At 46.8% G+C, this 14,441-nt stretch overlaps 1 protein-coding gene across 1 annotated transcript in view; it reads right to left on the bottom strand.

Moving 5' to 3' along the window:
- ANXA2 (annexin A2) overlaps positions 1-14,441 on the bottom strand; it is a 135,591-nt gene that overhangs the window by 51,949 nt on the left and 69,201 nt on the right. The window contains exons 4-5 of the mRNA XM_069623083.1: positions 8,059-8,153; positions 3,779-3,892 (exon numbers count right to left, since the gene is read on the bottom strand). Coding sequence (XP_069479184.1) covers positions 3,779-3,892; positions 8,059-8,153 — 209 coding nt within the window. The remainder of the gene's footprint in view (positions 1-3,778; positions 3,893-8,058; positions 8,154-14,441) is intronic.

The following is a 14,441-nucleotide window of genomic DNA, read 5'->3' as shown; positions in this document are numbered from 1 at the left end:
GAAGCTGGGAGGGAATGGGCAGATAAGCTGGGAGGGACTCGGCAGAGAGGCTCAGAAGGACTAGGCAGAGAAGCTGGAGGGGTGGGGGCTCGGCCGAGAAGCTAGCAGGGTCTGAGCGCAGAAGCTGAGAGGGGAAAGGCAGAGAAGCTAGGATGGTATGGGTGGAGAAGCTGGGGGGGTATGGGCGGAGAAGCTGGGAGGGCCTGGGCATAGAAGCTGAGAGGGACTGGGCAGAGAAGCTGAGAGGGACTAGGCAGAGGTGTTTGGAGGGACTAGGTCGCAAAGCTAGGAGAATCTGACCGCAGAAGCTGAGGGGGAAAAGGCAAATAAACTGGGAGGGTATGGGTGGAGAAGCTGGGATGGACTGGCCATAGAAGCTGAGAGGGAATAGGGGGAGAAGCTGAGGGGGACTAGTCAGAGAATCTGGGAGGTACTGGGCCGAGAAGGTAGGAGGGTCTGAGCCCAGAAGCTGAGAGGAGAAAGGCAGAGAAGCTGGGAGGGTATGGGTGGAGAAGCTGGGAGGGACTGGACATAAAAGCTGGGAGGGACTAGGCAGAGAAGCTAAGAGGGACCAGGAAGAGAAGCTAGGAGGGTCTCAGCGCAGAATCTGAGAAGGAAAGGCAGAGAAACTGGGAGGGTATGGGCAGAGAAGCTGGGAGTTACTGGGTAGAGCAGCTGAGAGGGACGAGGCAGAGAAGCTAGCAGGGTCTGAGCACAGAAGCTGAGAGGGGAAAGGCAAAGAAGCTGGGAGGGTATGGGTGAAGAAGATAGCAGACACGGGGCGTAGAAGCTGAGAGGGACTAGGCAGAGAAGCTGAGAGGGACTAGGCAGAGAAATTAGAAGCCAGGAGGGTCTGAGCGCAGAAGCTGAGAGGGGAAAGGCAGAGAAGCTGGGAGGCTATAGGAGGAGAAGCTGGGAGGGTATGGGCAGAAAAGCTGGGAGGGCCTGCGCATAGAAGCTGAGAGGGACTGGGCCGAGGAGGTAGGAGGGTCTGAGCGCAGAGGCTGAGGGGGGAAAGCCATAGAAGCTGGGAGGGTATGGGTGGAGAAGCTGGGAGTGACTGGTCATAGAAGCTGAGAGGGACTAGCCAGAGAAGCTGAGAGGGACTGGACTGAGAAGCTGAGAGGGACTAGACAGAGAAGCTGAGAGGGACTGGGCCGAGAAGCTAGGAGGGTCTGAGAGCAGAAGCTGAAAGGGGAAAGGCAGAGAAGCTGGGATGGTATGCGTGGAGAAGCTGGGAGGTTATGGACGGAGAAGCTGGGAGGGACTGGGTATAGGAACTAGGCACAGAAGTTGGGACGGCCTGGGTGTAGACGTTTGTGGGGACTGGGCACAGAAGGGAGGAAGTACTAGGCACTGAAGGAACTTGGCAGAAAAGATGAGAGGGACTGGACACAGAAGCTGAGATGGACTAGGCACAGAAGCCAGAAAGGACTGGGCACAGAAGCCAGGGTGGAATCGGCGCGGAGACCGGTGGGAATGGGCACAGGAGCTGTGAGGGGGCGAGCTGAGAAGATGAAAGAGGTTGGATGGGGAAGTTAGAAGGGACCCTGCAGAGAAGATGAGAGGGACTGGGAAGACGAGATGAGAAGGACTGGAGAGAGAGGATGAGAGGGACTGGGCAGATACGCTAGAAGGGACTGGACAGAGGAGCTAGACTTGGCTGGGCAGGGAAGCTAGAAGATATGTGCAAAGAAGATGAGAAAGACTGAACAGAGAAGATGGGGACTGGGCAGAGAAGGTGACAGGAACTGGGCAGAAAAGCCAAAATGGACATTGCAGAGTAGATGAGAAGGACTGAACAGAGAAGATGCGGACTGGGCAGAGAAGCTAGAAGGGACTGGACAGAGGAGATAGAAGGGACAGTGCGGAGTAGATGAGAGGGACTGAGCAGAGACGATGAGAGGAACTGGGCAGAGAAGCAAAAGGGACAGTGCACAGTAGATGAGAGGGACTGAGCAGAGGCGATCGAGGGACTGGGCAGAGAAGATGAGAGGGACTAGGCAGAGAAGCTAGAAGGCACAGTGCAGAGTAGATGAGATGGACTGGGCAGAGAAGATAAGAGGGACTGGGCAGAGAAGATGATAGGGACTGGGTAGAGAAGCTAGAAGGGACAGTGCAGAGTAGATGAGAGGGACTGGGCAGAGAAGATGAGAGGGACTAGGAAAGGAAGATCTTATCTCACTAGGTTGTGGTTTTGAGGACCTGCTAGTGCAGACAGACGGGAAACTACTGAATGGAAAGGATCGAAGCTGGACAGAGAGGAGAAGGTTGAAAAGACTAAGCAGAGAAGCTGGAGTGCAGAAGATTGGGGTGCTTGGCCCAAGCGGATGGGTGAGGACTGTATTCAAAGAGCATGTATAAGCATAGGCAAAGCCAGGATTGCTTGATAATCTAGCAGAGGCCCTACGATGGACAGCAGAAAACACTGTGTGGAAGGGGTGATTAAAGTCCCAACGCATGGCTTCCTCCTGAAAGTAAATATCATGCTGCCAGCATGGGCTCCCGCAGCAGGGAAAGTTGAGACAAATCGCTCAACAGGTGTGATGTTCCCATGTCTCATGAAATCTCAGGTCCCCTCCTGTGATAAACAATGTACCATCAAGTCATACAATATCGTTTAGACTGATGTCTCCAGAACAAATGTGTCTGGTTGACAGGGTCCTACACAAACAGCAATAACTTCACTGAATTAACTGGCCCAGTTATTCTCATTACCAAAGGCTAATGGCAGCGAGTCACAGGCACCTCTTGCCATGGGCAATACTGATCACAAGATGCATGCCAACTCATAGCCAGCTGATGAGATTCAAGTGCAAATGACTCATGCAATTTTTTTTTTATATATATATAAAATGTTTGGTTTGATTTTACAAACTTTACATTAAATTCTCTGTTACTTTCAATCCTGAAAAATTTCATATGCTATATGCATTCATACTCATTTTATAATCTCAGTCCAAAATTTGATTATTGTGATTATTAACCACTGATCATTTCCTCTTAGGAGATTTGCCCATCTTTCCTCTGTCGTCATCACTTTGGTTGAGATTCTGAAGAAATTTCTGCATAGTTCTCTTTTTTCTTTCAACATCGGACACACCATAATTAAATGGAATAAGGTTTCTGGGGTTTGTACTTCTTTACAAAATCTGCAATCCGCAGAGACAGTGCCAGTTTTGTCAAATGATGCTAAGTAGTCCCTAGTTGGTAGTATATTCAGGCGAAATCTTAAAAACAGATCACGCATCATTCTATCAGGAAATTGATTTAGATATCCCGGTAATACATTTAGGGCTCTTACTTCTGTGTCACATTTGAGAAAACGCTTGTAGGTTTTTTGTTTATCCACTGTTTTTATCCAATCATTAGTTTTTAGTTTTCTTTTTGCTTGTTGAGGTCTCTTAGTCAGCATTTCTTCTCATGCAATTCGTTTTTGAATGGTTTGCATGAAACCTGTAAACACATTTCTTTTAAATGAATGATTGAGGAAATCTGTTTTCTGTCTCCTGACATTGATAAATATTCCAGAGGTACATGGAGAACCATGTGGAGCAATAGATTGAAACCACGTGTCTCAGACAAAAAAGAAAATATCTGCTCAAAATCAATTTCCGGGATATTTCAGTAAATTCAAATACTACATTTTTACTTTATGTGTCATTACAAATTCAGCGCTTGACCTATGAGAGTTACACTCGGACAACAGATGCCGTTATTTCGATGGATCGTGCCCATGGGTGATGAGTTGCGCAGTTCGTGGGGTACACCTGCTTACCTTCATGGAGGCCTTCAGCTCGGAGGCATCGTATTGTCGGTGCGTCTTCATCAAGCCCAGCATTACATTCTCCAGGTTTCCAGACAGAGCAGACTTCAGTGCCGATGGGAGGTCCTATGAGAGGAGGGGAAATAAAGCAAGGTGAGCCATCACGCACAGGTCATAAAGCCCTCCATGTTCAATGCTCATGGACCGACCTACGCCAGTGGAAATACACTGTGTTTGGCATTACCAACAGTAGACAAATAGAGTTCTGTGCGCATAGCGGGCGCTGTGGAGTCGTTTCCAAGGGCCTGAGGGGCTTCATGACAAGATTTGCATTGCACCTACTTTGGTTATTTTCACTGGGCGGGAACTTAAACTACAATAGATTTCATGTAAAAGTTTGAGAAACAGATTGCAAATTGCAGGAGACCATATATGATATGCTACTAATATGATATGTTATGTATAACATGCTTATTACCCAGAGGTTTCTAAGCGCGGATCGAACCTGTGGTGCTCCGTGTTGTCTTTGTTCCAAGGTGAGCACGATGCCCCTGAGCTATCCTCCCGAGCCAAGGAAGAGGAAGGAGCCAATCTACGAGGCTATGGTGCTCTATTACGTGTTGCGACTGTAGTGGAAACCATTATTTTCCAATGGCTCAGAGTGGTGGAGGAGTCTGAGTACATTCTGCCTTGTTTCACACCAAACGGTGCAAATGCGTAGGCATAGGAATTCAATTGAAGGACGACATCTATTTGAAAACCACAACTAAACTATACAATTTGAATTTAACAAGTAATGTGGACGTTTTTGATTGGCATTTATTTTAGCAATAATACCCGATGCTGAACTGGATGGTAGTAGGCTACCTCCCCAGGATAATAAGCCAGAACGCGGCAAGTTACTTTTTCAAGGGCTGTGATACTGTTCCCATTTGACACAACCTTCAGCAAAGAGTATTATTGCTATTAACACGAAGTGGGTCTTGCTAAAGGTTCGTCTTCATTGTAAAAAGGGTTGCGCGGGGAGCGCAATCCTGTTTTCCAAAAATACCAAAAATACCAAAAAAAGAGGGCTATTATGAAAATAGTTATGGGAGCTCAAAAAAAGCCTCTATTCTGAGTTCATACTAGCCGGGCCCGGGAAAGAAGGCATAGAAGCAGCGGGAGAGGAACAGGGGGCAGCAGTCCAGTGGCTTATTTACTCATTCAACACTCGTTCTCTGTTTTCCTCCCAAGGCAATCTGCTATGGCCTGAGATGGGTGAGATCCTTTTTGTCAAACTCTCCTTTTGCGTCACCCGGCCCTCACCATGCATACAGCTAATTCTGCGCTCTCACACCTCCTTCAGTGGTCTCAGCTTTACCAGAGCTCCCTCTCAAACCATCAGCACGAGGGAATCTAATAAGATTATCTGGGCAGCAGTCCCCACAACTCATAAGAGCTCTTAAGCACCCCTCAATGCCATCAAGCATCCACAACATGACTTAATGTAAAACCGCCAACATATTAGTAATGGCCTGCATGTAAGCTCTTCTGCACAAAAGGGGAAGCTCTCATCTCTTCTTCTGGTTACCTGTTCCTCTGGCCAGAATACTGAAAATGATACAGTCACCCAACGATCACTATCACTCACCCTTGTGTTTTCTATTAATTTCTTTATTTGTTTTTGGTTTCGTGTAAACCTTTACAACATTGTTGTACATTTTACAGTTGCATTTACAATTTCTAGACTTATTATCTCTAGTTCATATGACTGTACTATGCCCATTTAAGAAAATGAATACAATTTACAGTGGCCATCTGGATCCTCTTGTTTCTTGTCAGGATTATCAAGTTCCATAATTCCTGTGACGTGGTTATATAACAATTTTCAAACAGATGCTTAAAATATGAAGATCTCTTGTCTTCCAAATTTGGACACTCACTTATGAGGTGTTGATGAGGTTCTACTTGAGTAGAGCCACAATTAAATCTGCAGGTACTGTCTTCAAGTTTTATTTCTCGGGTATAGAGAATGTTCAGTCGAAACCGTAGTATTGTTTGTCTATAATCTGGACTAGGGGCTTTAAGCAGATAACTTTCAGTTTCTTTCAACTTTTTTTCAAAAAATATATCTTCCTTTTCCTACTGCTTGTGGGTTAAGTCTCTACTTTTTCTTTTATTCAAACTTAAAGATCAGCGTTACAAAAAAATAGGCCCCTCCCTATCTTCCTTCCGGACCTTCCTTCCGGTCATTGTCTCGGGCAATGCAAAGTAGCATTCTTTCACCTGGTGTGACCTACCTGTGCCTTCCGTCCATATGTATGGCAGAGACAGGCCTGGTCTTTCTGGTAGACATCTAGTGCGGAGCCAATATTTGTAAACACATAGCCTACCCTTCCGGTACGGATAGCCCAGTGCTTCTAGTGTGGTTCTAGCATTAGGCCATTGGTCCCAGTTAACCTAGCTATTAATATCCCATATCCTGAAGTAGAGTCTTTTCTTTTGCTCACCCAAGCTTAAAGAGAAGACAAAGGTATGTGGAACATGAATAGCTCACACATCCGTATGAGCCTAATATGGATTGTTATTTGTTGATTGTACAGAATGTGGAAAACTGACCCTTATACTTATATATATATTGTTTGTCTTTCTGTTCTGTTTTTTTTTTTAAAACACCTCACAATCCTCCCTTTCTCCAACCCCGAATCTGTGTTTTTTATTGTTTTTTCGTAATTTGATCTTTAAATTTGCTGATTTGATTTACTCATTATACTTATCACAATGTGATTAGCTATGCAAATGCTATAAGCCCTGATTTGAGGAAGGCTTTCAGTAGCCGAAACACGTGTCATCAGTAAGGGCATAAATTAAAACCTGAGTAACGCAACACTATACGTCTGGCGCATTTCTTGCATTCTGAGTATGTGGACATAAAGAGAAGACATACCTCGTCCTTTTAGGCAAGGCACATCCACCCAAGATGGCCAGTGCTACCAGCAACTCATAAAACTGTTAGCAATGCACACTTCAGGTTCAATCTTACAACAGTTTAAGCAGAGAAAAAATGTGCCGCAATTATTAGGCCAATTTCAAACTCACACAAAAAGCAGGCTCGGTGCCATTTATTGGACTGATCGCGTCATGCAAAGATGGACCAATGCTTTTGAAGTCCCATAGACGCGAGGTTTCCAACATCTGAAGGAATGACAGAATTTCTGTGTGTGTTCACCCAGGCCCCCGAGCAAACACCTCACTACTGAGGATATTCACCTAAGCGAAGGGCAGCATGCAAGCTCACCCAGCATGGAAGCAAAGGCTGGCACCGCTGTATACGTAAAGAAAGAACCAAAGGATGGCACTACTGAAAGCGTTACTCCAACAGACCACTGCCAGGTCTATGCTCAGGAATCCACTCAACCCCGGGCAAGGGACAGCATACCTGCTTATGCTCACCCACCACCCGGACAAAGGATGCTTCTAATCTATAGTAGAGAGGCTTCCTTCCTGTGCCTGTGGCTCAGCCTCTTCTCCATTACACTCCAGCCAATGACCTGCACTCCGTGCTCCAAATGTAGCCCCTGGTGTGTTGCGCAGAGTGTATTGCTCCAGTACGCTTCTTCCACCCTTCCCGTCCCCAGGGGCAAGCTGTGGTTACCTCATTGGGGACGAGATCAAATGTGATCCATGCCAAAGGAATGCATCTACATTTGGAGCACAGGATGCATTTGTTAAAGGCAATTCTCTCTAATGACTTTGTGTGGCTAACTGAGACATTACTATTGACAAATCCTTGCTTTTGGCGAATTACTTCAAAATAAAGTCGCTGTGTCTGAATAGTGAAGGTGTAATTAGTTAAGTATCGCAGGCTGGTGCCGGGAATTTATAGTGTTACTTTAGAAAAAGAAACACTCTTCAGCCGATTACTGAATGTGTTCATTTCCATTACCTGGCTAGGAGCATGATCAACTTGTCAACCTTTCTACATGAAGAACTAACCTGCAAAGGATTTGCACAAAACCTCGAACAGACTTTATAAAATAATAATGAGCGAGGAGGATGAAAATATCAGTTCTAAGTGGCTGCGGGTGCCTTTTTCGAACATAATTCTGTGGGAGGGGGGTGGGGGAGATATGTGATCAGCAGAAAATGTCACCCTGCACCATCTGATGAAGATGTCTATGGGGCGTCTAAAGCTAAGGGTGTGTTCCATTGATAAGTAATATTTCCAGTTAGTCCAATGAAAGGTATCAACACCTGAATCTTGTGTGGTAACAGTTGATGAAAGAAGGATAAAAGCGCACCCGACTCACCTTTTTGGTTCGCCTCTGATAGGCGAATGCAATATCCTGCCTCTGGGAATTGCTGCGGTTGGTCAGGATGTTGACGATTGTGACCTCGTCGACACCTAAGAAAGAACACACAACGTATGTTTACACGTGGGATCCATAGGAACAGCTTTGCGAAGGAAAACAATATGACACATGTTCACACTCGAACAGAACCTGGCTGTACTCTATGTGCTCAATCAGCACCCAGACAAAGGAGGGCGCAGTAGGCTGGTGCGCATGTTCATCATTGCAGCCAGACGAGGTGCGGCACTACTGACATGTTATGTTATGTTACTTGGCATTTATATAGCGCTCTATAAATGATTGGCATGACCTCAAAGCGCTGGTAGGTTGAACGACCTTGGGAACCCTAGTTCTGGTCAGCAGATAGAGATAGTGTCGTAGGGTTTGTGGGTGCACCAGATATGTTTGCAGCTGATGTAATTGCTGGATGGTAGCTGCATCCTAGCGTTAGGTGTGGTGCTGAAGATATCAGTTGGATGTGTGCAGTCTGGTGGGTGGTCACCCAGACAGGGCTCTGGCTGCGTTAGGCTGAAGGAAGCATATGTGAGCAACAAGGCCGTAATGTGCTCGGCTTGCTGCATTTTATTAGGGTGATGAGGTGTTCATGGGGTCGTATTCGTATGTGAACAGCTAGACCGAATTAATCAGGGGTATAGCTGTGTTCTAGTTGTATGATATGTATAGTAGAGAGTAAGCGTAGTGATGTGATATGAATATGATGGTCATCTTTAAAGCGCCCAAGACCAGGCACATGAACAGGTTGGCAGGGAACACAGCTACACGCGGACACATAGAGACAGGGGGCTGGGCTTACAGCGACAGGAGGACATAGGTCCACCCAGCACCAAGCGAAGGAGAACTGTACATGCTCGCCTCAGCAACGGGCAGCACTACGGCTGAGGCTCTCATTGCATGCAAGCAAAGCACACCTCTAAACACCAACAGCCAATCAAAGGACGGGGCCAATGTACATTTTTAACCAATAACAGGGAAGGACAGGCCTGCTGTACATTTCCATCCAGTACTCGAAGGAATGACAGCATGTTTGCACCCAAGCCCAGACCTCACTATTGGGGATATTCACCGAAGCAAAGGGTAGCATAGAGGCTCGCCCAGCCTGGATGTGAATGTTGGCACCACTGTGCCTGCCCATAAGGACGCAGAGAAAAGGCTGGCACCACTGAAAGTGTTAATCCAACAACCCACTACTGTATGCATTTGCCCAAGGCCAGTTTTATGGTAGGATAAAAGCAGGCAGTGAGGCACATACCCACAAATGGAGGGCACTACACGGACCATGGAAGCACCAAATCTGCCACTATTGCAAGGAAAGGGGGAACCACAATGTCCCTTTGCTTGAGGCAGCAGAAATCCTTGAACTGCTCAGGTATTCACCGAGCCCCCGAGCAAAGAACAGCATACCTGCATATGTACGCAAGAGCAACACACAGCACAAGGATTGTTCACCCAGCACCAAGTCAAAGGATAGCTCTACTCTATGCAAACGGCTCTACTGCTGTCCCTGAGGTTCGGCCACTTCTCCTGGAACTGCATTTGTACGCAAGAGCAACACGCATCGCGCGTGTTCACCCAGCCCCAAGTCAAAGGATCGCTCTACTCAATGCAAACCGCTCTACTGCTGTCCCCGAAGCTCGGCCACTTCTCCAGGAACTGCATATGTACGCAAGAGAAACACGCCGTGCGCGTGTTCACCCAGCACCAAGTCAAAGGGTAGCTGTACCCTATGTAAACGGCTCTACTGCTGTCCCCGAGGCTCGGCCACCTCCCCAGGAAATTGCCTGCATCTCATGCTCTACATGTAGTCCTTGCTGTGCTGTCTAAGAGTATTTCTCTGTTGGGCTTCTTCCTCCATTAACCACTTCCGCAAGTGGTTACCACCTTGCGAAGGAGAACTAACGTGATCAGCGCCAAAGATGCTCATCTCCATGCTGGCCTTTAGCATCTAAATTTCGGGCCGAAGATGCAGGTGTTTGACAGCTAAGGCTACATTGGTGAAACGCAATTCTCTACAGTGATTTAATAAGACGAGCAATTTAGAAAGGACTATGGACATATCCTTGTAATGGGCAAATCACTTCAAAATACAGTAGCTTCGGTAAGATAAGTATCACAGGCTGGTGCCAGGAAATTCTCGCGTTACTCTAGAAACAGAAGCACTCATTTGCTGATCAAGTCATATGTTAATTTCCATGACCTGGTTACAGCCATGATTAGCGTATCAGTCTTGTCTACATGAAGAATTCACATGCACACATTTAGACAGAAAACCTTGCAGGTTTTATATAATAATAATTAGCCATAACATTGAATATATCAGTTCTATGTGACGGTGGATGCCTTCTTCAAACATAAAACAGGGTGACTAGACACAGTGGCCCTCATCAGGAGGTTGGAGGTAACCATGCCGCTTTTAGCGGCATGGTTGCCTCCTTACCGCATTCAGAGGAACCCGGACCCAAAAAATCCCCATTCCCATTCGAGCCCCCATAGGGCTCAATGGGAATGGGGATGGAGCTAAGAACGAGCCCGTTAATAACGGGCCCGTTGTGAGCTCCCTGGTGTCCACGCGGGACCCGGTATGGACGCCTGGTTTTTCCAGGCGCCCATTGCGGGTCCCGCGAGAAGACCTTGTGGTAGGGCGGAATGGGTTTACCGGCACCGGCACCTTTGCCGGTAAACCCATTCCGCCAACCTTGTGATGAGGGCCATCTATTTAGGATCAGCAGATTGGTTGGAGCGAAATGGAAAATCAGGTTGCATTACAAAACAACAGAGGAAAAGTATGCATTTCCCGATCCTTTCTGGCCGGGGTCTATATTTCAGTATCTAAAAGATCCTATTAGGAAAGTTAAGCTGGCTTAGACCATGTTAAAAGGCCCTAGTTCTCACTAGTGTTCTGAATGCAGGGCTTGCCAGCAGTGTCGTGCCAAGGAGTGTCAGAAATGTCAAAATAGTGTTAATATTCAAAATGTGGGCTCCCAAAAACCCTGGGTGTTGTCAACAGCCCTGCTGTTATGAGCCTGTCTTCCTAGCTGACAACACACCAAAGTTTTATGGTAGGGTGCTTTAAGTTGGTTTTTACCAGCGAGAAGTAGAGAGTACTTCTATGCTTCTCACAAGACGGGTTTTGGCATGGCAGGGGCGTAATGTACCTGTTTCATCTACCTACGGTGGTGAACTGGCGCAGTATCAACCACCCAATAATAATAATAATAATCATAATTTGCATAATGTCAAATATGTATTGCTGAAAAAGTGCCCCTATACATGGCTTTGATCGTTTTGTGATATTCTAAATTGTTGCCAAACCCTTCCTATGGAAGTCTTCAGGGAAGGAACCGGGCCGTCCCTTCCCATATGGCGGAGACCTACAACCTGAAGTAGTAATAACCAGGCAGCAGGATGGTGCAGGGCTACAAACGTGTTGGTCCCCCGTAGATTGGTTGAGCCTGGGATGAGTGCTGCCCCCTTACTGAATAATCAGTATATCAGAGGCACCAAGTCAGTCGCGACCAAACATTGGAACTCCCTTCCGCCCAAACTGAGAGCAGAGACCTCCTACCGGCCCTTCCGGAAAGCCCTTCAAACCGGGCTCTTGGCCTAGCAGGCTTACCAGGCCTACCCTCATACTTAACAATCTAATTTCTTCTCAATATGTTTAAATGTAACTGGTTGCAACAGCGCCCTGATGCCCTTGGGCTAGGGCACTATACAAATGTAAAAAATAAATAAATAAATTATGCACTGCTGAGGCTGGTGTGCCAACCTGTCCCTGTCTTCTTCGTTGCACACGGTGCAGTGTCGTACGGGTGTAGTCCTTTTGTTTGAGGGGAGTGCAATGTGGTTTTGAGCCTTTTTATGTAGCCGGAAACAATATGTCAACATATCAAATTTCAAAGCAATGCGAAGCATCAAGTCACTCAATTGTGCCCTGATCAGATGGGATGCAGTTATGCAGTTAGTGCCGGTCAAGTAGTGGAACTATCTTGGCCAGTGTGTTAACCTGAAAGATGTATAGACAGACCAAGAAGCAAAGACATCATCTATGCTTCCACAAGAGGCAAGGAGTGTGCCTGCACTTAACAAAACGCTTGGCCTCCGGCGACTCCTCGCTGTCGAGGGGGTACTTGAAGTGTACCAAACTAAGTAGTCTTTTGCGCCTGTGTATGGGACAACAACGACTCCCAACAGCAGCGCAGGAACAGAAGGCTACTGTCAAAGCATGGTATGAGTTCCCAGGCGGACTGCCCAGATATTTGTCCCTCAAGTCTGCCGCATTTCCCATCAAGGTAGACTGGCGGGGGGAAGGACGGGGGTTGGGGGGTGCGGGGAGCCATACCCATTAGCCATGGTAGACTGGGGAGCTATACAGAGATTGACTCACGTTCATTTGTGCCTGGCACAGGTTTCTGGGGGAGGGAGTGGCATCAGAAATTATGACTTTTTTTCTATCTTTGCCCTTTGTACTCCTACCTTCGGTCCGAATGGAAGTGGTGCCTGCGCTATTTGTGGGGCAGTTTTCTTTATAACGGGTTGGTTTTGCCAGCTCCCAGTTTTTAATGAGTGCTTGGCAGCACGATTCTGAAGATGGGAGAGAAGGGCTGAGCCCTTATTTGAACTTTACTGTTAACTGAATCGGTATTCTATTAGTTGCATGATGGATGCTAAGTGCTCTCCAAAGATTGTATATTTTTTAAAGGGCGTTAGTGTTATGCTTTTCTCTGTGGCATCGCTGAAATGCTTACCATCAGGATTAAAGGAGATTAAACTACTGCCAGAACCCAAGCGAAGGGCGTCACTCCCTTCTGAACCCAGAATGGATAAGAAGGGTGGCTTTATGGGATCTGCTTACCCCAGCAAAGGATGGCACTGCCATACGTGCCCGCCAGCGCCTGAACAAGAGACAGCACTACTGGGTAAATGTAGACCAGCCTGGAGCGAAGGCCAGCAGCATTGCCCATAGTCACCCAAGTCTCAAAGGGAAGCAGTAGTGAGTCTGTGAACACCAGCACCTGAGTAAATGATGTAAGCAAAGGAGCAAGTGTTGCACTTCAGCGCCACTACACTAATGTGCAAGCTGAGCAAAGGACACTACTTCCGCGTTCGTTCGAGGCACCACGGTATATGCTTACACAGCAGCCTGTCATGAATCTATGACACTACTGTATGCATTCGCCATTGTCCGAGCAAAAGACAGCTCTACTGCTACACGTGTTCACCCCAGGACCTGAGCAAAGGATGGCACTACGGTGAGTGCCCGCACTAGCACAGGGTACCATGATGAGCGAAGAAAGAAGGTAATGAACTGGGCGTAAACACACATTTCAATGGAACCTTTTTGCTTATCTGGTGACAATAAACCAATTAAACATGGCGCCCACACGGGGCTAGTATTTCCTTATGAGCTCCTGATACTGTGTAAGCCGTTAACTTCCCCAAAAGGAACATAAGACTCTGATCAGCCCGCCCTACCCATACCTCATAATATTACCCTCCATGAAGACCCTCACCTGCACTCGCACCTTTCCACTGGTGACAGGATAAACAAACTGGTAGTCTTTTTGGGGTCCTGATCCCCCAAGATGTTCAGGAAACATGACCTACTAAGGGGCTCCTAATTTTAAAACCGAATGATATTTGATTCCGACTTGCTGAATGTCAGATTAAATTAACTATACATTCACAAGTACATGCTGCATTTTCAGCTAGTACTTGCACTCCAATGTTTCGGGAGGATAGCTCAGCAGCAATGTGCCCGCCTTGGAAGCAAGAGGACACAGAGCAACACACGCTTAGAAACCTCTGGGTATTAAGCACGTTATAAATAACATATCATATCATATCATGTGAAGCGGCTAGGACCAGTGAACCTTAGCAAAAGTGGCAGGAATCTGAAGAACTGGACATTGAAGTGGCAGCCCCATGCTTTTGCCGCAGGATCTGAGAAAAACTAAAGGACCCTTGCCAGGCTGTTAGGGAGATTTTCCTTAAAGCCTATGGTTAGGGATTTTAGTACACGTTCCTGACTTAGGTACTGCTGGTGAGGCCCTCAAGCTCACCAGTCCCGCCAAGTGATAGTCGTGACAGAGCATCCACAGCCTAAAACCCCCTCACATAGAGTGGGGTGGTTGATAGGTACAATAAACACTTTTCATTGATGCCCTCCTCCATCTCTTCTGCTCGTTCTGCAAACAATCTTGTTCTCTACTTTTCTTCTAAAATTTCTAAAATTCAAACTACCCTCGAAAATGACCTATCCCCCACCTGATCACTTTTCTCTACAACCTCTTCCCTCCTCTACTACAACAATGTCTTCCTTT

This window comes from Ambystoma mexicanum, chromosome 11, assembly GCF_040938575.1.
Source record: "Ambystoma mexicanum isolate Mex_15411 chromosome 11, UKY_AmexF1_1, whole genome shotgun sequence".
NCBI lineage: Eukaryota > Metazoa > Chordata > Amphibia > Caudata > Ambystomatidae > Ambystoma > Ambystoma mexicanum.
The sequence above is the reverse complement of the archived record's forward strand: the minus strand, read 5'-3'. Positions and strand labels throughout refer to the sequence as shown.